The 23938-nt window shown below is 42.1% G+C and overlaps 1 protein-coding gene across 6 annotated transcripts in view; it reads left to right on the top strand.

Annotated features, from left to right (window-relative positions):
• Window positions 1–23938, top strand: part of FANCA (FA complementation group A) — a 61921-nt gene that overhangs the window by 15833 nt on the left and 22150 nt on the right. For 5 of the 6 annotated variants that reach the window (XR_004002789.1, XM_030581405.1, XM_030581406.1 and 2 more), the window contains exons 11-26: window positions 1376–1488; window positions 1972–2048; window positions 3028–3169; window positions 3876–4009; window positions 5015–5125; window positions 5557–5652; window positions 5748–5807; window positions 6709–6797; window positions 8370–8430; window positions 8514–8563; window positions 9711–9787; window positions 16405–16512; window positions 18587–18729; window positions 20361–20431; window positions 21672–21771; window positions 23170–23360. Coding sequence is in view for 5 of the 6 variants with exons in the window: in XM_030581405.1 (XP_030437265.1) it covers window positions 1376–1488; window positions 1972–2048; window positions 3028–3169; window positions 3876–4009; window positions 5015–5125; window positions 5557–5652; window positions 5748–5807; window positions 6709–6797; window positions 8370–8430; window positions 8514–8563; window positions 9711–9787; window positions 16405–16512; window positions 18587–18729; window positions 20361–20431; window positions 21672–21771; window positions 23170–23360 (1623 nt within the window). In the remaining variant the exon portion in view is untranslated. The remainder of the gene's footprint in view (window positions 1–1375; window positions 1489–1971; window positions 2049–3027; window positions 3170–3875; window positions 4010–5014; window positions 5126–5556; window positions 5653–5747; window positions 5808–6708; window positions 6798–8369; window positions 8431–8513; window positions 8564–9710; window positions 9788–16404; window positions 16513–18586; window positions 18730–20360; window positions 20432–21671; window positions 21772–23169; window positions 23361–23938) is intronic. The other variant, XM_030581407.1, reaches the window with a different exon arrangement.

Below are 23938 nucleotides of genomic sequence, written 5' to 3'. Positions count from 1 at the left end.
TCCCCTGCAGCTTCCATCAGTTCAGCTCTCCTCCTGAGCTTCCAGACACCGTTAGTCTTGCTTTGGTTCTATTCCCAATTAGCATTCCTGCTATGTATCAGGGGACTGCTGCCCCCTTACTAACATTCAGTGGGGTGTTTTGGTTGGCTAGCTCCCAGCACTAAAAGAATGGGGAGAGGCCAATGCTTCAGGTCAGCCTCAGCCTCTGAGCCTGATTGATAGGGCAGGTAGGCTAATCAGGGAGTCAGGAGGCCAGGGAGGTCCCGTCCCCTGTGAGCTGGAATTGCCTGGGTCAGACAGAGTGAGGCTGACCTAAGGAGAAAGTAGGGGCCCAAGCTGAGCTGGGGAGCAGAGCCCAGAGGGGCCAGAAAAGCAGCCCAGGAAGCAGATCAGAGTTGGGAGCAGAGTCACAGAGCCAGAGACAGCCCAGGGAGAGCAGATCCTGTGCTGGGGGCAGAGCTGCAGCCACAGAGCCAGGTGTGGTGAGCAACTGGGTCCAGCCAAAGGGGGACCTTGGGCAAAGGGCCCAGTGCAAAAAGACGCCCCCAGCCAAGGGTCCTTGCAGGCCAGACTGAGAGGGGGATCTTAACCTGATGGGGGGCTGACACTGGGAAGAAGGGTCCCACCACCATTGGAAGTGTCCAACTCGCAGCATCCCTACAGCACTGCCAGGGCCTGAGGAGACCTGGGACCCACAAAGAACAGACTGTGAAGTGCCCTGATGTCCAGAGACACTGTTTGTGATGTTCCCTGCCATGGAGCAGGGTGATGTGTTTTCCTTTAACCTTTCCCATTTTTCCTTACTCTTTTTTTAAAATTAATTGTTAAACAACTTGTATTTGCTTTAAATTGTATGAAATGATCAGTGGGTCAGGGAGGTGCGCAGTGCAGAGAGACTACCCTGGAGTGGGGACACCCTAGCCCCTGTCCCAGGTGACCACAGCAGGGTTGGAGGTTGAGCCCCCCAGGAATCCTGGGCCCCGCCTTCTTGGGGTTATGAGGACTCTGCCACACAGGAGAGTGGAAGGGGAGTCCTCGAGGGCAGGGAGGCCTCTGGGTAAAAGAAGTGGGAGCAAGGACTCAGATCCTTTCACTAGCCCACTTCACCAGGGTAGTGCAGAAGCCAGGAAAGTTCCTCAGAATAGCAGGACCATTCCCCTGCTTACATATGCATCTTTCAGTCTTCAGTCCTGTCCTTAGTTATTGTGTGAGCTGATAGTTTGAGCAAAATACACAGTAACCTCTTTTTGTATGTATTATAAGACTGGTGAAAACAAATTTAAAGGGAAAGAGTCATCAACTGTACTCCATTCATTGTGGATCATGGCTCCCATTTATTGTTCCTGAACAGTTCTTTTGTTGTTTTCATTTGTAGGCTGAACATATTCACTGTGACAATGTACAAAAGCACCAGCTTTCCAGAGTCTCTGCAACAGTTCTTCATTCACACTCTGACTAAGATTCTTACCTACAATCCTTTGTTGAAAGGTAGGAATCAAGGAAGGAAAGGCTAGCTCTTCATGTTGTAGCTAGTGCATCAATCCTCTGCTGTAATGTGATACAGTTACAGGAAAGATTTGGTTTCTAAGTGTACAATACAGTCCTCCCCAATGCTTGATGTCACTTTTTTTATTTGTGTGGGTTATTTTCTATTGGCTTACATCAAATTTTAAAGCAGGAGGGCTGCTGGTCTTTGGTGCCTACTCTAAAGTATGACTTGTCCAGGAAGAAATACATTTGGACTGCAAAGCATGTGGAAAATAGCCCCATTGAACTGTGGTGTGGCACTGCTTGCCTGCGAATTGGGAGACGTTTACACATAGTGCTAATTGCAGGCTGTCAGTTAAAGTGTGAGGAAGGGTTGTGAATTACTGTCTGAAATATATCTGGATGCCAGATTTCAGGGAGGTTTCATGTTTTTATTTAACTATTTGTGGTAAAAAAAACTTGTTTTCTTTCCTGTGGATGCAGCATCTGATGCCATTCATATGCAGAGAGAGTGGAGCTTTGCAAGAACCTGCCCACTGCTTACTACCTTGTATCGCAAAGTACGTCTGTCTCCCAAGATTTGCTAAGAGAATATTGTTTACATTTTTGCACATCTTCAATGTCTGAAAACTGTCACTGCTCGATGTATTAAAATTGGTTTAAGAATATATTTACTCCAGTTTATGTACTGATTTTTCTTGTTGAAATGCTAATGTACTCTAGATCAGTGGTTCTCAAACTTGGGGTGCCACTTGTTCAGGGAAAGCCCCTGGCAGGCTGGGCCAGTTTGTTTACCTGCCGGGTCCACAGCTTAGGCCAATCGCGGCTCCCACTGGCCGTGATTCGTCTCTTCATGCCAATGGGGGCCGCGGGAAGCGGTGTGGCTGAGAGATGTGCTGGCTGCCCTTCCTGCAGCCCCCATTGGCTTGGAGCGGTGAACCGTGGCCAGTGGGAGCTGCGATCGGCCGAACCTGCAGACATGGCAGGTAAACTGGCCTGGCCTGCCAGGGGCTTTCCCTGAACAAGTGGTGGCCCAAGTTTGAGAACCACTGCTCTAGATTGAGGTGGGACTTCTCAAGAACAGTGTATTTCAGTCTCAAAATCTGGATCATCTAATAGTGGTAGGCAACAGTGTGGTGGAAAGGGAGTGTCATAAGATTTTGTTTTGATTAATTTTGCACAACTGCGTGTGGATAAAGGAGGGAGAATGGAAGTAAAAGCACTAATTTTTCCAGCATGTAACAATAACAGTAACTAAAAAAATAAAGTGGTGAGTGCAGGGCACTTGGGTGGTTTGGTTTTTGTTAACGGACTTGACTTTGCTCCCACTGAAGAAAATGGGAGTATTGCTGTTTATTGTAGCAGTAATAGGGTCAAAAAAGACTAGGGCTCTGGGAAGCTGGTGTGTTGGACATGTAGCTTTATCAGAAAATCAGGCAGAAGTCTGGAGTGTCCTGTGAGAAGCAAGGCTGGGGTGGATTTCACTCTAGTGAATGTTAGAATTCATAGCTAAAGTGATTCACTGTTCCTGTGTTCCAGCTATTTGTGGCATTCAGTGCAGAGAAGTTGATGTGTCATTTGCAGCAGATTCTGGAGACTCATGAGGTGAACTGGCAGCACGTGCTGTCCTGCTTTTCTACATTGGTAGTCTGCCAGACTGAAGCAGAGCAGCTGGTTAAAGGTACAGAGGGCTATGAAACTTGGTAGGGAACTTGTGTGCACTGCTGTCTCTTGCTTTCCAAATGCTGAACAGTCAACAATAATTACCATTATAATATTAAATTTATAATCACTGATTTTAGATGGCTTCAGACATTGTATAATTGTCTGCTGTCATAAATAAGATAATGAACAATTCAGGAGCTCTGCTTTTCCAGTCAAATACTCCAAGTTGCAGCTTGATGCACATGCCACATCCTATGACTTTCCCATTTCTCAAATTTTAAATTCAGCTAGCAGTGGTTATGTGATAACCACATTAGCAATTAAGATGGTTGATAGGGTGTTGTAGAGTCTGACTTCTGCCTTCACATGTGCACTTGCAATGTGATACTAGTAGTTAGACTCCATTTTTCTGAGTTTCCTATTGTGCATTCAGGTGCTGTATTCTGTGCAGTGCTTGGAGCCCTGTAGAGCCTAAAAGGTACGTAGAATAGCAAAAGTGCCTTTTTATTATATATGAAAAGATCAAGTCCCAAAGCCTCTCCCAAATTTGAATCGGTGGTGTAGTATTATGTGCTGCCACTTGCCACTGTTTCCCAGACCTCTTTTATCACAGGTAATTGGCTGCATTTATTGTAGTAGTAATCCAGCACAGTTGCCAAGATTCCATTAAGTTTTTACTACAGTTATTTAGTGTGTCTGGGCTATTGTTATACCTTTTCTAGACCTACTGAGCAGTCTGCTGATAAAAGCATTTGAGAATTACGATATGGAAAACATGATCACTGCATTCTTGATAGCTCGTCAGGCTGCCCTTGAGGGTCCTGCTGTGTTCATGCCTTATGCTGAATGGTTTAAGGTAAGAATAAAAAGGGACTTCTTATGACTGGGAATCTTATTCCTTAACTGAAGAGGAAGTGTGTACAAGGGAGACAGCTGGAAAGAATGGGTTGATATAAACCTGTACAAGAAGATCTTCATTTCAGTCAGTCAGCCTGGTGTAGAAATAGAGCAACAATTGATGATTCTGATATTGGTGATACTGTACATTATTAGTCTTAAATATTGCCTTTTGTATGTACAAATAAATAATTTCTTCTTTAGTCATTCTAGCTTTCTCTGATCTTTCCTTCCTTCCTCCCTAACTACAAGTTGGCTTCTCCATTTATTGGTCAGAAATCTCTCTCCTTGCACATTTGTTACAGTCATGACAATTGAAATCATCATTAACACAAGTGGTAGGCTAGAGAAATGCATGTGTAAGGTACTCCTGTTTACCAAAAATGTGTATGCAGTTTTTGTAATTGCATGTGTTGATCCATTAGGATAATGGATCATTTGCTTTTACAGTTGTGATAAATGTGTATGCAATTTACGCAAACAAATTCGCATGCATTTTTGTACATGCATATTGGCTTGAAAGGTCTGAAAATATGTCCTGAAGCTTTTGATGGTGAAATATTTAGGATTTACTGAAAAGTGAACTGATTCTATTGTGTGATCTCAATAGATGAGTTTATTATTTCTGTAATGCTTAAGTGTATCAGAGCAAAGCTATATTTACCCTGTGTAGAAACCTGTGCATTTGCTGTTGCAAATCCTTCAGTATACTACCTCATTTAACTACCTACAGATGTCCTCACAAGACAGCATTAAACCAAACTTTGATAGTTACCATGCTAGATTTTCTGGCAGAGATTGTTTTTTATAATAATATCCTTTTGAATATCTTTTTGCAGAAACACTATCTGGGCTGATAACAGATTTACAGGGTACATGGGATTTCTACACTAAGTGTAGCAGGGTGCAGTGGTAGTAATTTTCTCAAGGCAGAAAGACAATATTCAGATTTTTCCCCTTTCAGGTTTCCTTTGGAAATGCCAGTGGTTACCATGGTAGCAGTAAGAAGGCTTTGGTCTTTCTCTTTGAGTTCCTGTCAGAATTGGTCCCCTTTGAAGCACCCCAGTATCTGAAGGTGAGATGCATCTTATGGGGATCATTTTCTTGTGGGGTTGTTAGGGGCCTACTTCAAACTGCTTCAGTTTATCAAACTAAGGTCACATGGCCTTTGACTGGATCAGATTATTATTATTATAACTTTCAATATGAACCTCAGAAGCAGGACCAAGTTTTCTCTCTAAAATAAACTAGCAGAGAGTTATTTTAATGCTTTGACACAATGAAGAAAGAGTACCTCAGGAGACTAAATTAAAATTCATAGCAATTTTGTATGTGGAAAGATTTCCTTTGCCATATAACTGGCTTTTCTGTGAGCTCTTAAGCAGGCAACAGTGCCTTGTCGTTGCCTAGCTTCAAAGCTCCCAGGAATCTGTAAGGAGATGAACCAGAAGCTGGCTTCTGTATGCTGTCAAAATAGTAAACCTTGCTTTGAATTTTATTCTTTAGGTCCATATAATGCATCCGCCTTTTGTGCCAACAAAATACCGTCCCTTTCTCTTGGAATATATCACTCTGGCCAAAACCCGATTGGCTGATCTCAAGGTTGGTGAAAAGCATTCTCCTCCAACTGAAAAATCCTTTTCCATCAGAATATCAACTGCTCTGTGACATTTTCCTTTTTCTTGTGACTCTTACAGGTTGCTATAGAAGACATGGGGCTCTATGAGGATTTATCTTCAACAAAGGAAGCTGTGCAGGTACTGGAGGATTTTCCAGGAGGACTTCCAGTAAATTATACTTTGTTACTGTGGTAACACTTCTCAGTATAAAATTACACTGCATTTTTGGCTACATGAAAAACTATGCAATATATCAGCTCAGTAAATAATTATTATTTTGAATTTTGTATAGCATCTGTTTGCTATAGAATCTACATGACTCTCACATTTAAGGGGAATAATCCATTGGGGGGAAGGAAGGGGAAGTTGTCTACAGACTGTAGTTTTATCCTGTCCTGTTTATGGTATATTTTGAATAATACTAATCAAAAAGGGAATATTTAGCTTGATCTCTTTGAGTCACACTTACGTCTATAGTTTCTGTATTTTGAGTTGTTAATGCAATAGGACATACAGATGGAATGTGGAAATAAGTAAAGAAACTGAATTCATTTTAAAGTGCATGAAATAAGACTATTGTCAGTGGTGCAGCAGCTCAGTACATTGGTGGTTTGTCTTAGGAGGATCAAATTCTATAGAAGTCCCTAGTGAAAGGGTCATCTAGTCTCTTCCTCATCTGCATTAGGTATGTTTGCACATTGGGAGATTGCCACAAGTTGTTGCAACTTCATGTGATTAGCAGCCTGCTTGAGAGACACCTAGATGGCCATGCCCTGCATTCTGTTTAGTTCTAGCCAATGCAATTAAGTGAAAGGTTATGAGCACTAAATTAACCTCATCCCAAAATCCAAAGCACATGAAGATAGAGCAGCCTTCCCAGTATACTTGCATTGTTCCTCTCCATACCAGCCTGTTTCAGTATGTAGTTGCATCCTTTGTGCTGCAAAAATAAGACCACTGTTACTAAGCAAGAATAATTTACTCCGTTATGCTAAAAACTTCACTATATTATTCGCTCCTTGTCACCTGCATGAGCCAGCCCCAAAGCCAGGCACTCGAAGATGTTGAGAAGGCTATTCGGATCTTTGAAAATACAGGGAAGATCCCAACAAGTGTGATAGAGGCCAGGTATGGTATCTTTCTAGAAGTTTCTCAAAAGATTCTGTTTCAAGAGCACATCAAAGAAAAAATAAGAGAAAAGTTTAGGATGGAAGCAAAGAAGCACTTAAGAAAATCGTAATTTATCCAGTGCTGCAGTAATCCTCTAAGCTCAGACTATGTGTTTTGATGATACTCAGAGGATAAAAAGGCCATATGTACACAGAAGGGAAGACACCGCTTCCGTTAAAAAGCCATCTTTTGAGGATGTTTAAAAATCAAAAAACAATGTCTAAGAATGCACTGTGTGAAAACCCAGTGTTTCATGCTATGAATACTAACTGGGAATTTGGACTCTGTCCGAGCGGTCGGCAACCTTTCAGCAGTGGTGTGCCGAGTCTTCATGTATGCACTTTAATTTAAGGCTGTGTGTGCCATTAATATATTTTAACATTTTTTAGAAGGTCTCTCTATAAGTCTATAATAGATAACCAAACTACTGTTATGTAAAGTAAACAAGGTTTTCAGAAGCTTTATTTAAAATTAAATTAAAATGCAGACCGTACTAGTTTAGTGTGATCCTTGCTCTTGCTCTTCCTTGCTGAGTTTTCCAATGTCTGGTGGCATGTATTTGGATACTTTAAGCTGCACACAGGCGTCTGAGTGATCAGTTGTTTACCAGCTGGAACCTCAGATCGGCAGCTGAGGTGAGTGGAGCTGGTGGCTGGTAGGGCTGAGTAGGGCCAGAGGCCTGGACCCTGTCTGGCAGGGGTCCTGCGCTGGAACTCCAACTGGAAGCAAGGTGAGTGGGGCTGCAATGGGGACCCTGGCTGGCAAGGGGCCAGGAGCCAGAACCCCAGAGTGGCAGCAGGCTGAGTGGGTCAGCCCACCCAGTTCTGGGGTTTCAGCGGTGGGCTAAGCGTCTCCGCCTGCTCCCGCTCTGGGGTTTCAGCCACCGGCTCCTGCCAGCCAGGGTCTCAGCCCACTGCCAGCCTGGGGTTCCTTCACCCAGGCTAGCAGCGGGCGCTGAGTGGGACTGGCGGCGGGACCCCAGCTGGCAAGGGGCCAGCAGCGGGAACCCCAGAGCGGTGGTGGGCTGTGCAGCTCGGCCTGCCATGCTCGGGGGTTTCGGCCACTGGCTTCTGCCAGCCAGGGTCTCAGCCTGCTGCCTGTCTGGGGTTCCTTCATGCAGGCCAGCAGCGGGCGCTGAGTGGGACTGATGGCGGGACCCCAGCTGGCAAGGGGTCAGCAGCGGGAACCCCAGAGCGATGGCAGGCTGAGCGGCTCAACCTGCCCTGCGTGCCATCAAAAATTGGCTCGCGTGCCACCTTTGGCACGTGTGCCGTAGGTTGCGACCCCTGCTTTATCCTCTGAGAAGCTAGTAATAAGGAAATCCCACACTAAGAATAGTTAACATGGGTATGGTATTTCTCCATTTTAAATTGCTGAGTTTTTATGGTTAATAAAGTTTGTTCTGGTTTTTAACTGAAGCAACTATATACTCAAATATTCTTATTTGTGTAGCAAGCAGAAATCATTCCTAAGATATTAATGAAATTGCTCTCCATATTTAGTTGCTAATCTTTTCACCTTTTGTTTTAGTATTTTCAGAAGACCCTATTATACTTCCCACTTTATTCCTGCTTTACTCATGCCACGTGTGGTTAGTATTTTTCTTATCCTTTCATTTGGAAACATGTTTGTGGGTAGTAAATGCATTTCTGACTTGGCTGCTTTTTGTTACAGCTCCCTGAAATTCCTGACTTGCGCATCATTTTTATAGACTCCTTAAAGAGGTATGAAAATAAAGCACATGAGGCAAAGGGAGTTTCTGATTTTCTGGACTATGTGTTGGGAGTGTTTGACTAAAGAATCAGGTTATCTGAGGTTCATGCGCTGTGATACCTTGTTTGCAAAATGGTACCTACTAGCTAACCTCATGGGTAGGATTTCTCACCCTCTGAGACACCTGGTTTCATCTGGTAGGTACAGTGCCTTGCTGCTGGGGGTGGGTTGCTGCAATGGCAATACTTCAAGATCTGCTTTTATGGTTTGTCAGGATAGTGTCTAAGGAGGACATATCCCATGTAAAGAATGCATTTGTTCCTGAATATTGACTGTTTGACATTTTCTTGCCCAGTGGGAATAAACCTGTTTCAAAACTAGTAACTTTTCTGTAGCTGACTTTAAAACAAACATTTCTGTAAGAATGCCTACAAATGAGGCATTCAATCGTGTCTCTTAATTCCAAACTATATCTAAGACTTAAGGCTTGTCTGTATGGTGAAATAGTGCACTGTATGAGGGTATGATTTCTAAAGTTTACTAGTATATTGAGCATTGATTGGTCCTTATAGACCCTGCTGGTATTCTTTAATGTAGTGCTGTCTGAAACAGTACTACGTTGAAGTACACTAGGAAACACTTAGTGTGCACCAGCAGGGCCTACGCGGACCAATTAAAGCACATTAGTATACTTTAGAAATCACACCCCCATAGAGCGTGTTACCCCACTGTGCAGACAAGCTCCTAGCTGCATGTTACAACTTAAACTGATTTAATTGATCTAATCCTTCTGTTAACACTGTAATGAACATTTTAGTATTGTATACCTGCCTATCAGGTGTTTGGAGATCATAAAGCCTTTGATCTCAGTCTCGCCCTGCACTTGAGATTAGTGCTTACTCTGTCCCATAACCGCACTCCCTTCTGTGCACTCGTACCCCCACAGATTGTACAATACTGCTGATCTCTAGTGTGCAACTATCTTTGCTTTATGCCAGGTGATATCGTAAAAACATTCTCAAGTGTAGTGTCTGCTTTAGTGCTATTAGTCTATAGGGAAAAAAATTATTGTATGAAATATAGTTATACCCTTATTTTAATGAGTCTGAACTCTGAGGTTAAATGATGTAAATGGAATTTTTTTTTCTCTTACTGCAGAGCTGACAAAATTCCACCAAACTTGTACTCCAGATATATCCAAGCCTGTCATTCTTTGAAAGAGAAACTGTTACAAGGTGAGAAATATCTGTATTTACTTAAGCATTAGTTTGTTAGAGAAATGAACCAAGATTCAACATCTGTTTTCGCTTACGCCCTTTTAGATGGGAATTTTTCCAAGCATTACAAATCACCAGATTCTTCCCCTATATATAGACAACAGTGATTGGTGTTTTATTAATACATAAAACAAAATATATTGTAGTTTGATTCTGAATTTTATTAGGGTGGTGTTTGTATTAACTATATTTGCTTGGATACCTACCATCAAGGGTGATGGGTGTAATAAAAATGTGTAGAAAAATGAGTGATCTTTGCTTTTCTTTAAGACTTTATTGGCCTCTGGATTTCCTTCTCCTCCTCAGCTTCTGTAGTAGTCAGGTGTGTACATATAATTCTGGTGAGAATTTTGCTGGCTATTGACATCAAAGAGATGTCCTGATAGCTGTTGTAGGATTGTCTGTTACTTTTCTGTTTGGACAAGTGGATGATGGATGCAACCTTTTACTCCTTGAGCATAGTTCCTTGAGTCTGCATTGACTGGGAAAATTCAGTCAGTTTCAGAGCCATGTGCAAGCCTCTGGCTTTATACTCTTATGGTATAGCACAGGGGTAGGCAACCTATGGCACGTGTGCCGAAGGCGGCATGCAAGCTGATTTTCAGTGGCACTCACACTGCCCGGGTCCTGGCCACTGGTCCGGGGGGGGCTCTGCATTTTAATTTAATTTTAAATGAAGCATCTTAAAACATTTTAAAAACATTATTTACTTTACATACAACAATAGTTTAGTTGTCTATTAGACTTATAGAAAGAGACCTTCTAAAAACATTAAAATGTATGACTGGCACGCAAAACCTTAACTTAGAGTGAATAAACGAAGACTCGGCACAGCACTTCTGAAAGGTTGCTGACCCCTGGTATAGCATCTGCTTCAGGTGCTTTACCCTTTTACAGCAGGTCCATCATTTTTGCAGTTTCAGTGAGTGTTGGATCAGCGAGAGATGTTAATATCAATCTGGGGCAGTTGATCAATTGCCTCCTTGCCAATAGATGTTTGATATGTTGTTAAACTGTTCTGCCCATCTTTGCTGTGTTTTTTTTTTGCTTGTTTGTTTTCTTTGTCAATGAGCAGTGTGGTGCCATCGGCACTCAGTATTGGAAATGTTCCTGATGACCATGGCCCATAGATTGTCCTTAGAGCATCATAGAAATTCTTCATACCATTACTGTCTGCATAAGACTGACTCTCATCTGCCTAGCTGCTCAGCCATCAGTTTTGCATCTCTCTAAATTTGCACTGGACAATCCTCTTGATGTTATTGAAGACTGCCTTCTTAGATGTTGAAGTGCTGTCCCCTAAACAGGCCTTATGGAGCTGATATTTCTCATTCAATAGTCTCCCTTTGCCAGTATTGTTTTCATCAAACCAATCTTGATGTTTACATGTGATGGAAGCATGGGTATTTGATGCAGCTGAGTACACGATGCCCAGTTTTCCTTGATGTTGTTAGTTTGCATCAATTTGTTACAAGTTGCACAGTTCTTCAGCAAAAGCCTGTTTCACATTCTCCTGTTTTAATTTGGAGACATTAAGCTTTTCGGGTGCTTTTTTTTACTTTGTGGTCTTCCACTAGGACAGGGATTGGCAACCGTTCAGAAGTGGTGTGCCGAATCTTCTTTTATTCACTCTAATTTAAGGTTTTGCATGCCAGTAATACATTTTAACCTTTTTAGAAGGTCTCTTTTTATAAGTTTATAATACATACATAAACTATTGTTGTATGTAAAATAAATAAGGCTTTAAAAATGTTTAAGAAGCCTCATTTAAAATTTAAATTAAAATGCAGAGCCCCCTGGACTGGTGGCCAGGATCCGGGCAGTGGGAGTGCCACTGAAAATCAGCTCGTGTGCTGTCTTCGGCACCTGTGCCATAGGTTGCCTACCTCTGCACTAGGATGTATCTGGATATTCAGCTTGGAGACTATATAAGCCTTTGATCAGTCCAGCGTTCTGCACTTCTCACTCTAACACCCTGTCAGTCTCTTCTCCTGATGATGACATGGAATCATGAATATTAGGGTTGGAAGAGACCTCGGGAGGTCAGCTAGTCCAAACCCCTGCTCAAAGCAGGACCAATCCCCAACTAATCATCCCAGCCAGGGCTTTGTCAAGGCAGGCCTTAAAAACCTCTAAGGATGGAGATTCCACCACCTCTCTAGGCAACCCATTCCAGTGCTTCACCACCCTCCTAGTGAAATAGTGTTTCCTAATATCCAACCTAGACCTAGTTAATATGATACTCGTGCTTGAAGTGCAGATGAATCCAAGACATCTTGTCACAGTTTGACAGGTAGAAGACTGTGTTGGTGATGAAGTCATGTTCAGCGCATTTTCCTCGTTGCTGTTGCATTTCCCAAGGCCATTTTTTTCCCCCAGTGATACCTGGCCATACCTGATAATCTGCACCAACTCTAGCACTGAAGTCACCAAGAATGATGAGCTTGTCTGCCTTGGGGATTTCTTCAGTGAGCAACCCCAGGTCTTCGTAAAATTTATCCTTGATCGAATCTGGGTCAGTCATGGTGGGTGCATTAGCGCTGATGATAGTTGCACATCTTTTCCCAAACAGTGGGAGTCTCATTAGCATGAATCTAGCATTCACACCCTTTGGGAAATTCGTAAACTTGCTTACTAGCTGTATTTGATGGCAAACCAACCCCAGTTTCATGTTCATCTTCTTTGCTACGGCCACTCCAGAAGAAGATGTAACTGGCTCCTTTTTCAGTAACTTGTTCTTTAGCTAGGCGGGTTTCAATCAGGGACGCTATCTGGATGTTACATCTGGCCAGTTCTCTACCAACTAGAGCTGTTCTTCTCTCCGGTCTATCTGCTGTTGTGCAGTCCATTAATGTGTTTGCATTCCAAACACTGATGGTGAGTGGGGTCACCTTTGTCTTGTATTTGTATTTGTTTTTTGTGTGTGATTTTTCGACTGCTGTAGCAGGATCCTCATCAGCCGTAGTATTCTGACCAGGGTTAAGGTGAAGCAGACAATGATTAGGGCACCTGCTGTATTGCCTTGTGCAACATATTGGATAAGGACTTCTCCCTGAGAGACCGTTTGGCTTCAGGAAAGGATGCAAGATCATAGATATGGTGTTTGCAGGTCATCAACTTCAGGAGAAATGGCACAAACAGAACTCCAACTTGTATATGACTTTCATTGACCTGAAAAAAGCATTTGCTATAATCAGCTGGGAGGGCCTTTGGAAGATCATGGCAAAATTCATTTGCCCAGAGAAATTCATCATGGTGGTTTGGGAATTCCATGATGGCATGGTCCCTTGCGTTATGGATGATGATGAGTCATCTGAACCATTCCCGGTTATCAATGGAGTCAAGTAGGGCTGTGTTTTGACCCCAGTCCTCTTCAGTATGAGGTTTTCTACCGTGCTTACAGATGCCTTTTGTGACTGTGACACTGCTATTGGCATCAGATATCGGACTGATGACAAATTTTCAATTTGAGGAGACTACAGATAAAGACAAAGATATAGGAAGTGATAATTTGTGATCTTCTGTTTGCTGATGACTGTTCCCTGATTGCCAGATCTGAGTCTCACATGCAGCAGAGTATAAACTTTTTCTCTCTTCAGCTTGTGATAATTTTGGTCTCTCAGAAATGATGTACCAGCCTGTGCCAGGAAAACCTTACATAGAGCTACTATCACAGTGAATGGCCAAACCCTCCAGGCAGTGGACAAGTTCACCTATCTTAGCAGCACACTGTCATGTGCAATTCACATTGATGATGAAACCAATGCCAGAATTGCTAAAGCAAGTGTTGGCCTTTGGCAAGCTATATGCAAATGTGTGGGAGCGCAGAGGCATTAGTTAACAAACAAAACTGAAGTCTACAAAGCCATCATTTTGCCAGCTATGATGTATGCATGCAAAATGCGGACAGTGTACAAATGCCATGTTATGAAACTGACTCACTTTCACATTGGCTGTCTGAGGATATTGATAAAGATAAGATGGCAAGACAAAGTTCCAGATATTGAGGTTCTCATATGGGCAGATATTCCAAGCATCCATTCTCTTGATGAAATCACAGATGAGGGGCAAGCCATGTCACCAGAATGTCAGATGAACAACTGCCAAAGATCAGAGGGGTAGCCATGTTAGTCTGGATCTGTAAAAGCAGCAGAGAGTCCTGTGGCACCTTATAGACTGACAGACGTATTGGAGCATGAGCTTTCGTGGGTGAATACCCACTTCGTCGGACGAAGTGGGTATTCACCCACGAAAGCTCATGCTCCAATACGTCTGTCAGTCTATAAGGTGCCACAGGACTCTCTGCTGCTTTTACAACTGCCAGAAAAGATCTTTTAGGGTGAGTTAAGGGAGGGAAAGCATGCTCAGGGAAGCCAACAGAAATATTTCAGACTCGACATTTAGACATTGACCCAGATATTTGAGAAGATCTTGCTCATGATCGTTCTACCTGGCGAAGTCTCATCCATACTGGAGCTACAGTCTGTGAGCAGAAGAGAACCACTAAGGCAGAGCAGACACGCCAGCAGTGTAAATCTCACAACAGCGGCATGTCCGCTGTTAATCAAGTAACCCATAATGGCGTCTCTTGCTCAGTGTGCCACAGACAGTTCAAAGCTCAAAATGGCCTGATCAGCTACTCACATGTTGACAGAAACCAAACCAATTAGTGATGTCGTGGTCATCTTTGAACTCTGACGAACAACAAAAACACAATTGCATATATGCCTCTATCCTGATATAACGCTGTCCTCGGAAGCCAAAAAATCTTACTGCATTATAGGTGAAACCACATTATATTGAACTTGCTTTGATCTGCTGGAGCGTGCAGCCCTGCTGCCCTCCCCCCTGAAGCGCTGCTTTACCACGTTATATCCGAATTCGTGTTATCGAGTTGCGTTATATCGGGGTAGAGGTGTATTACTCTTTAGATATCACATTTAAAAATTTGGTGGCTGTCACTTTGCAAATGGAAGAGTTTGCAGAGAGAGATGTGTATTGTTACAGTTTCTACTGCAAATCATTTTCTGTCATCAAGAGAATTTTTTTTCCCATCTAAATTAAACTTTATCAGCTGTCTTTGTGGTGATAGACTGGAGTTCCATATTGTGAAGCCTCAAGAAAGCAAGTATATTAAGTGCCTTTTTGGCTGAGCCTGGTAATTTTATTGCTATAGGATTGATCCAAACTCAGTCAGGTATTGGCTCTTGGAATGTGAGAGCATAGAACCGTCTGCAGTGAATGAAGCACACTTGTGGCAGACAGGGAGTCAGTTGCTAAAATGGAAATTCCAAAACTACATCTAAGTGCTAGGTCATATTTAGCAAGCAGGCAGTTGGATTTCTGCTACCCTTTGGGGGTTGGAGGTGGGGAGGCAAGACCCATGTTCTGTACAGGAGCAGGAATTAAGGTGAAGGAGCTGAGGTAGAAATACTTTATTGGATTTCTTTACCTCCTTACTCTTGCCACCATTTTTAATTCCTTGCCAACTCTATGAACACTTACTGTGATTTGAGAGCGTCTTCTACAAAGCCATGTATGAGCTTCTGTAAACAGCCGTTACCATAGTGTCTTCATCTCTTCTTCAGAGACTAAGTGCTCTCAGCCCTGAGTAACATAGTCCCCACTAGTATGCAGAATGAGAACCCAAGTCCTGGTCTTCTGCATGACAGGCTCTTTCTCTTCTCTAGCTGGCTGGGAGTGGCGGCTGTGCTCTGTTGCCACAGCACCCTCTGTTGGGCAAAAGGCAGAACTGCAGCAACTTTTCAGCAGAAGCTTTTTTCTGCACAAAAAAAATAAAAATGTGTGCGGCTGATAGATTATGTGCGTTCAGTAGTGCAGAATTCCCCCAGGAGTAAATGATTTTGAGGATAAAAATGATTCTGTGCATTGGGCATATCTATGTTCTTTGTATACAATTTTATATCCCAAAGTGAATTCTGCTTTCACATTAACCCGAAGTAGAGATCAGTGAATCACTGCTTTGTTTTGTGTGTTTAAAGTGGTTGTTCCACTCTCTCAACTCTGGTGAGGCCTCAGCGGGAGTACTGTGTCCAGTTTTGGGTGCCATGCTTTCAGAGATGTGGATAAATTGGAGGGAGTGTGGAGGAGAGCAACACAATGATAAAAGGTTTAGAAAACCTGACCTATGAGGAAAGATTAAAAAACCTGGGTATGTTTAGTTTCAAGAAGAGAAGATTGAAAGGTCCTGATGAGTCTTCAGATATGTTAAGGACTGTTATAAAGAGGACTGTGATCAACTGTTCTCCATGCCCACTAAAAGTAGGACAAGAAGCAATGGGCTTAATCTGCTGCAAGGGAAATTTTGGTTAGATTTAGGAAAACTGAGAACTGGGCTATAGGTTACTGAGTGAGGTTGGGGATTCCCTGTCATTGGAGGTTTTTAAGAACAGATTGAACAAACATCTATCAGGGATGGTCTAGGTATACTTGACTCTGCCTCAGTGTTGGGTGATGGATTAGATAACCTCTTGAGGTCTCTTTCAGACCTATATTTCTAGTATTCTAATACAAACATAAATAATATAGAGCATCTCTCTCTTCTATTTATATAGATGGATCAACAGAATTAGAGACTGACCATCTCAAAGAGCCTGTTGAACAGCTGAAGGCTGAACTGGATGAACTGATAATGCTGATCACAGATCAAAGCAAACATGATGGTATGTAGGGAGGCATGTAGCAATTACTTTCATATAGTGGCCTTGTATGAACTTTGTTTTAAAGTGGCTAATGCTAGCAGAAACAGCAGTGGTATGCTTCATGCCAAAGGTGGTTGAGGACTGTAACCTCTAATTCATATAATTTCTTAAGGTCTGATATTTTTGTTTTTTGAGTGCCTAATTAGTTTCTGACAGTTAAAAGAATAAGTCAGTAAAGATTCCTAGACAACTCACTCATCCCTGTCAAAAGGTTGGGGGGGCCCACCCCCACTCCTGCACTTGTGCTCATGAAAGCTGTTAGGCAGTTCCGTTGTTGGAGACAAGGGAGCTGCCATTGGGATACTCTTCCTCTCATGGAAGATGAAATATGGTTCTTGTCATAAGTCTCTGATGGGAGTAAAGATCCCATTAATTTAACAAAAAAACAAAAAACCCTGATAATTGTGTTCTGACTAATGTTCTTCTGATCAATAAAGTACTGTATGTACTTGCTAATAAGCCGGTTCGCTTGTAAGCCAGTCCCCCCAACCCTCCGATGGATAAGTAAAAATGGAAAATTTTCATAACCCATTCATAAGCTGACCCTATAATTCAGGGGTCAGCAAACTTTGGCTCCTGGGTCATCAGGATAAGCCGCTGGTGATCCGAGATGGTTTGTTTACCTTTAGCGTTCGCAGGCACAGCGGTAAACCTAAGTAAACAAAGTGTCCTGGCACGCCAGCTGCTTACCCTGATGGGCTGGGACAGCAAATGGGGGGGAACTTTTTTGATGGGGAGAAGCTGGGAGTCAGGGGAGTAACCCCTGTGACCACCTCCCACATGACCCCACCCCTAGCCTAGCACCCCCACACTCTCTCCATCCCATCCCTTCCCAGCTTATCTGGGGAGGGGCAAGGGAGGATGTTTCTGACCTGGTCGCAGCCTGCTCCTGCGGGCCGGGGGCAGCGTGGCCACAGCCTGCTCCGGCGGGCCGGGGGCGGAAGTGGAGAGACTCTGGCCCTGCCTCTCCTTGCTCCCTCTGTTGGGGCAGAGGATCTGTGTCCCACCTCTCCATTTCTATACCCGTTCATAAGCCGACCCCTGTCTCTCGAGCTTCCCTTTTTTACTAAAAAAAATTCAGCTTATGAATGAGTATATACGGTAAGTTTTATAATGTACTTAGCACTGTGTGAACTATTACGGAATGCCTAGTGGATGCTCCATTGCCTGCACAGTTACTACCCTTGTGCTACTATCTAAAGTGCTTTGAGATACCTTAAACTATGAAATACATTTTATGAAAACAATTCTAAATGGACAGTCAGGATGGATGCATTGGTCAAGTTTTTATGTCTGGTGAAATCTATCATCCTAGCAAATGAAAGAAAATGCACTTGCAGAAACATAATATATAAAATAAAACGTAGTGATTGGGAGAACAGTACATAAGTTTTCTGATTTGTTTAAAAATTTGGGATTCAGTATTTAACACCCTAAACATCATAGTAATTTATTCTTAAAGATGTAAATATGCTCAGCACTCTACAAGTAGGTTGGCAGGAACATTTGAGTTTGTTTTGAAGAGGATGGGAAGCTCTCTACTTTTGTGACAGAGGCCTTTAGATAATGACAAAGTGACTTATCTTTCCCTATCCCTCAACAGGGAATATTCTGGGGCTTAATCATTTCCATATACTTGAGACTTGAAACTCCTGGAGTGATACCAAGGAGATGCTCTGCAAGGCAGTAACACGTAACACGTTGGTCTGAGCTGGAAATGCAGGAGTTTCATCCACTCCTTCATTCTAGGCAGCCATTTTGCATGTTTCCAAGCCAAAAGATGTAATTTATTCTGCATTTTGAGCACATCAGGAGGGAAAATCTCTTTTGCTGCTTTTCAGGATTTTAGAGTGTCTGGTGTGAATTTTAAAGGCAGTGAATGGGACATACTCTCCTTCCTCTCCCTCTTACGTTAAAAATTGACATCCATCAGCTTGGATGTCTCTTAATTGGTATTCTCTTAATTCCAGCTCCTTTCCTACCTTCACACTTACCCTTTCTTGTTCTCTTCTTCTCACATTGCTCTTTTCTGCAGCTGTACCAGCTCAGATTGCACTGATCTCTGAGAGACTGATGACTGTCCTGCGACACAGCCATAATGAAAATGAAGCTGCATCCTTCATTTTTCAGATCCAACTTAACATTTGTGCCCCAAAACTTGAACAGCAGGATCAGTGTGTGAGTATTGTAGAGCCTGAAACAATAAGCGAATGGGATTGATTGAAGAAATGTAAATACGTGTACAGTGCTTGTCAAAAGCTTCCTTGTCTATGAAGAGCAGTAAATTTATTTCCAATCTGTGTCTCTTGCATTGCTCTACAGAGAATATAAACTTATATTTAGCCGTTCAGAAATCTTTGGATGTCTGGTGAAGAGACTGTACTGTATGCTATGTAAATCTTTCAGATGGGATAAGCTTTCTTTACAAGACATATATGTAACAAAGTGGCCTTTGGTGGGACACTACTGAGAGTATCAATTCAGGACAAATTACTTAGAGCAGGGCAGTCACAGCCCAAGGCTGGGGGTCCTTCACTACTAAGGCACACCAAGCAAGCCAGCCAGCCAGCCAGAGAGGACTTTGGTTTTACCCCACTGCCTAACCAGAAGTCATACAAGCAATTTCCTCAGACGCTCCAGTTTCCCAATACATATCACCACTAGCACTAGCCCTTATGGGGATGAATGGTTATGAAAACCAATACCCTAGTAAAAGAAAAAAGGTTCTCCCGATCCCAAAGGACCAAGTCCCAGACCCAGGTCAGTATACCAGTTAGATCTTACCCACAAATTACACTGTTGCCAATCCTTTAAAATCTAAAGGTTTATTCATAAAAAGAAAAAAATATAGATGAGAGTTAAAATTGGTTAAAATGGAATCAAATACATACAACAATTGCAAAGTTCTTAGTTCAGGCTTGAGGGGATTACTGCTGATTTAAACCAATCAAGTCTCTGGAGTACAAACATCACAGCTTGGATGGGTTGCTCAGTCCTTTTGTTTAGAGCTTCAGTTTCAAGCACAGTTCCTCCAGAGGTCAGAAGCAGGATTGAAGACAAAATGGAGGTGTTTCCAGGGCCTTTTATATCCTCTGCCATGTGGAAGGACCCCTTTTGTTCTTACTGTGGAAAATCACAGCAGCAAGATGGAGTTTGGAGTCCATGGGCAAGTCACATGTTCATGCATGACTCAGTTTGCAGGTGGCAGCCATTGCTCATGTGATACTTTGAACATTCCCAGGAAGGCTCCTTAGATGTGGATTGGAGTCTCCCAGGGTCCATTGTCAGTTGAGTGTTCGTTTCTTGATAGGACTATTCTGAGTAAGTGCCCATTCTCAAGAAGCTGACCAAATGCTTCACTGATGCTACTTAGAATCAAACACATTGAGATACAAGTACATAGGCAATATTCATAACTTCAAATACAAAAATGATGCACACATACAGAGAGCATAATTGTAACCATCAAATCGCAACCTTTTCATAGACACCTCACTTGACCCCCTTTGTACAAGATTTGGTGCAACTATATAGGACCTTGGTTGCAACAATGATCTATACAATCACAGTTCATGTTAATAACATCAAAATATGTCTGGATGTTAATTGGGGGATATAAAACATTCCTGGCTTTATAACACAGGACTTTAATTTCAGTTTCTTGGCACCAGTGATCTGGTGCACCCATTATAAATATTAACATATTTTCTTTAAGATTGTGTTGGGTAATTGTATGTATATACATATTCTAAAACTAAATCTAGACACAAACTCCACAAAGTAGAAATGAATTATGTCTTTTGTTCCAGGTCATTGATCTTTTACTGACATCCTTTTGCCAGAATCTAATAGCTGCTTCCTATTTTAACCCTCCTGACAGGTAAGGTGCATACTATACATGCAGGCAGGTCAAAACTGCTTAGTGCCCCATAATACCTGCACTGTGCAAGGGTCTATGAAGACCCCCCTTGTTGATGATATGGGATATAGCATACTGACATTTTCAGGCACTTTTATCCTGAGCCGCTGTGATGCAGAAACTAATAGATGAGAATAGAAATACCATGTGCTCTCCCACTATCATTGAGTTTTCTTGAAATAAGCTGCCCACTATGTGACAGACCTTTTTAAAATATCCCTCTGTCTAATACTGCCTTTTTGTAATACTAACACCATGTTGTTTCTAAGGATGGGATTATTAAGAGGGGACACTGGAGCAAAGTTTCAACAAAAAAAAGCGCTAAAAATAATCAGAAACAAATCAGACCACAAGAATATTTTTCTTTAGTGTTTTATGTGCAAAGGCAAAGTGTCTTCTGGGTTATTTTGGGTACATCCAGTGCTGTTCTGGGTCTAGGCGCTCCTGCCATTAGCCTTAGGGCCATCTCCAACATTAAATGGATGAAGCACAAAGCTTACTGCTGAAGACACAAGGTCAAGAGAAGAATGAAGCTTTTATCTTTTCACTTTGATCTTAAACCTGTGCATGCCTCACTTTATTTCGGAAATTAAATACATTTGTATTGACAAATGGAAACAGTGAGAGTATGACTAGACTTTCACTGGGCTTTACTAGAAGTTCCTCTTTGGAAGAAGAATGTGGTGTTTTGTGTGTGTGTGTTAGCAAATATTTTGTAAATGTTATCGTCAAAGTAGTTCCCTAAAAAGTAACTTCACTGGCAACTTCCAAGCTGTCTACAACCCTGTAACCTAAATGGGATGTGCTTTTAGCAGCATGGCAGCACGGCAGCACTGAACAGTTTTCTCACCACCGTTTAAATAACTACCCTGAAAGAAGACTCCTTTCTATGCCCCTCAGCAACCTTCCTCTTCTCCAGATCTCTCTCGAAAACTCTTCTTTGACTAGATTGTAAGCTGCTTGAGGCTGAGACCTTCTAATTTTACACGTCATATAGTGCCACGCACATATGGTGATATATAAATAGCAATTATTATGGTGCTGAATTGATTATATTGCTGGAGTGATAGTTGTGTGATGCATTTACACTTAAAGGTGCTTCAGATGAATTCTGTTTAACCATTATTAAAATCCTCTTCTATATTAAGGATAACAGTGATCTTTGGCAGTAACTTGATCACATGGCTTGTGTCTTCTGTAGGCAGGGCCCCTGTTTGTGTCTGTTTGTGAAGATGATTTGTGGACACAGGCATCTCTTACCTGCCCTGTTGACTAGACTCTGTCAGCTTATTTATCATCAGGTTAGTTTCCGAGCATAAAGAAATTGATGGTAACTATGTGATAAGGGCTCCTTTGGCCTCATATCTCCACATGTACATTGAGTACCTGTCTGTACTGTACTCTACGATGGAGGGATTTCACTAGCTTGTACTTTTCCAAGAGTTCTCATTTTTAACAAACTTTTCAAACTTGGTCTCAGAAAATGCAAACAATAGTGATCCTGCAGCAATGTTAACTTGGCCATGTTGCTCCTTTATGATGCACATTTAACAACATGAACTGAAATATACAAACTCTTAATGTATATAAGCAGAAAAGGTGTAATATGGTCAGATTAACTCTTGTATTTTCAGACTTCTTAATTTTTAACTATACAGCCTTATTATTAGCAGAGACTTATGCATTTAATGTATAAGGGGGAGGCACTGACGTTAAATTAAAAGGAGCTCTTGTGCATTAGATATACTGAGTAAATGCTGTATCAGTTTCAAGACCATTTTTGCCCCCTCTAATTTTCATTCTGAACTGATCCAGGCAGTATTACATTGCCTAGTAATTTTTCAGACCACAGCTCTCAGTTCTGCAGCTAGATTCTGTGTTGCATGTGTGAGGAGGCACAGCACAGAAGATGACTTTATACTATATTTGTGTGTCCTGCATTCTGGATCAGTGCAGGCCATTTTGTATGTTAAAGCATTCCTGCCTGTGCTGGCAATCCCCTGTGCTACAAGCTGCATGGGGGAGGCAGCACAGAACTGTGTATAGATGCTTTTATGTTTCCATATGTTCTATGCTGTAGAATGGCTGTTTTTCCCTAGGAGCTGTTAAAGCCCCTTTGCTGGAGTGATGTAAAGGGGTTGTGATGTAGCACCTGGTGCGGAACTGGACATCCACCACTGTTACCAGCCTTAGTCAGCTTTTAGGAGACAGTTGAGACTGAGTCGTTCTAAATACCTAGGTGCAAGATCCAGAGCTATGCCTTTTGTGTTCATTGTTTTTCTTTTTCTTTTTTTTTTTTTTAGTGTTTCCTTGGTTTTGTGCTCTTCAGTCTGTTGTACTGAAAGCATTAAGTTATGAGACTGATAAATGAATCTAAATGCCATGGATCTGAAAAGCCATTGGCCTTTAAAATTCTGCAAGGGTATAATTAAAGTTAGTTACGCCAGGTTACAGTTGTAGAATTATCTTTATTTCTGCTGTAGAAGCTAACCAGAAACTACTTCAGAATTCCAGACAAGGAGGAAGTTGTCCAATTTAATTGGTGCCTTCTATCTGCTAAATTGCTCTTTACGCTGAATTAGTCACTGGATAGCAGCAGTATTCTGCCCCTTGATTAGTTTGAGGTTTAGTTGAGACTTGCTGCTTTGTTACAAATGCTATGTATCTTTTCATCTAGCTATTTATTTGTTTGGCTGCAGGGTCCTTCCCTAAATGATGCTCATGTTTTAGGACTAGCTGCCTTTATGATTCATTTAAATGAATCCAAATTTTTGATTCCTGAAGTGAACATTGGCTCCCAGGTTGCTGCTGCAAAAGGCCTTTCTGTTGCTGAGTACTGGAACCATTTACTAGTGTGCAGGACAGGGGAGTCCATAGCCTTCTGCATGAGGTGAGTTTCTTCCTTCATCGTATACTAGGTTTCCCTGTTTCTAGGGATGACTTGCATTTGGCACAGGCAGGGATATGGAACATTACATCCTATCATGCAGGTGATTGCCCTCTTATGAATGTGTGGCACTCACACTATGGGACATCAGAGGTGTAGCCGTGTTAGTCTGGATCTGTAAAAGAGTTCTGTGGCACCTTATTGACTAACAAACGTATTGGAGCATGAGCTTTCATGGGTGAATACCCACTTCATCAGATGCATGTTACTGGACGTGTTAGTGTTTAGGTTTAGAACGTTTTTATTTGAAAATGAAACTTAAAAGTAGAAACTTTAGACCAGATGTGCCCCAAGTTTGCCCACCAGTAGGCTGCATAAGAAATTTGGGAGGAGCCCAGGGATTGCATCTAATTTGGCATGATTCAGAACAGATTGAAGCCACCTTCATCTTTCCGTATGGAGGTGTGATCCATGGAAATTCCAAATCCTACCTGGTCTTAAATCAAGATGAAGCTTTTTTTGGCACTTGTGGTCTTTGCAGTCTACACCCCCATATTAAAAATTAGGGTGGCTCTGGGTCA

The sequence above is a fragment of the Gopherus evgoodei genome, chromosome 12, assembly GCF_007399415.2.
Source record: "Gopherus evgoodei ecotype Sinaloan lineage chromosome 12, rGopEvg1_v1.p, whole genome shotgun sequence".
Taxonomy (NCBI): Eukaryota; Metazoa; Chordata; order Testudines; family Testudinidae; genus Gopherus; species Gopherus evgoodei.
The sequence above is the reverse complement of the archived record's forward strand: the minus strand, read 5'-3'. Positions and strand labels throughout refer to the sequence as shown.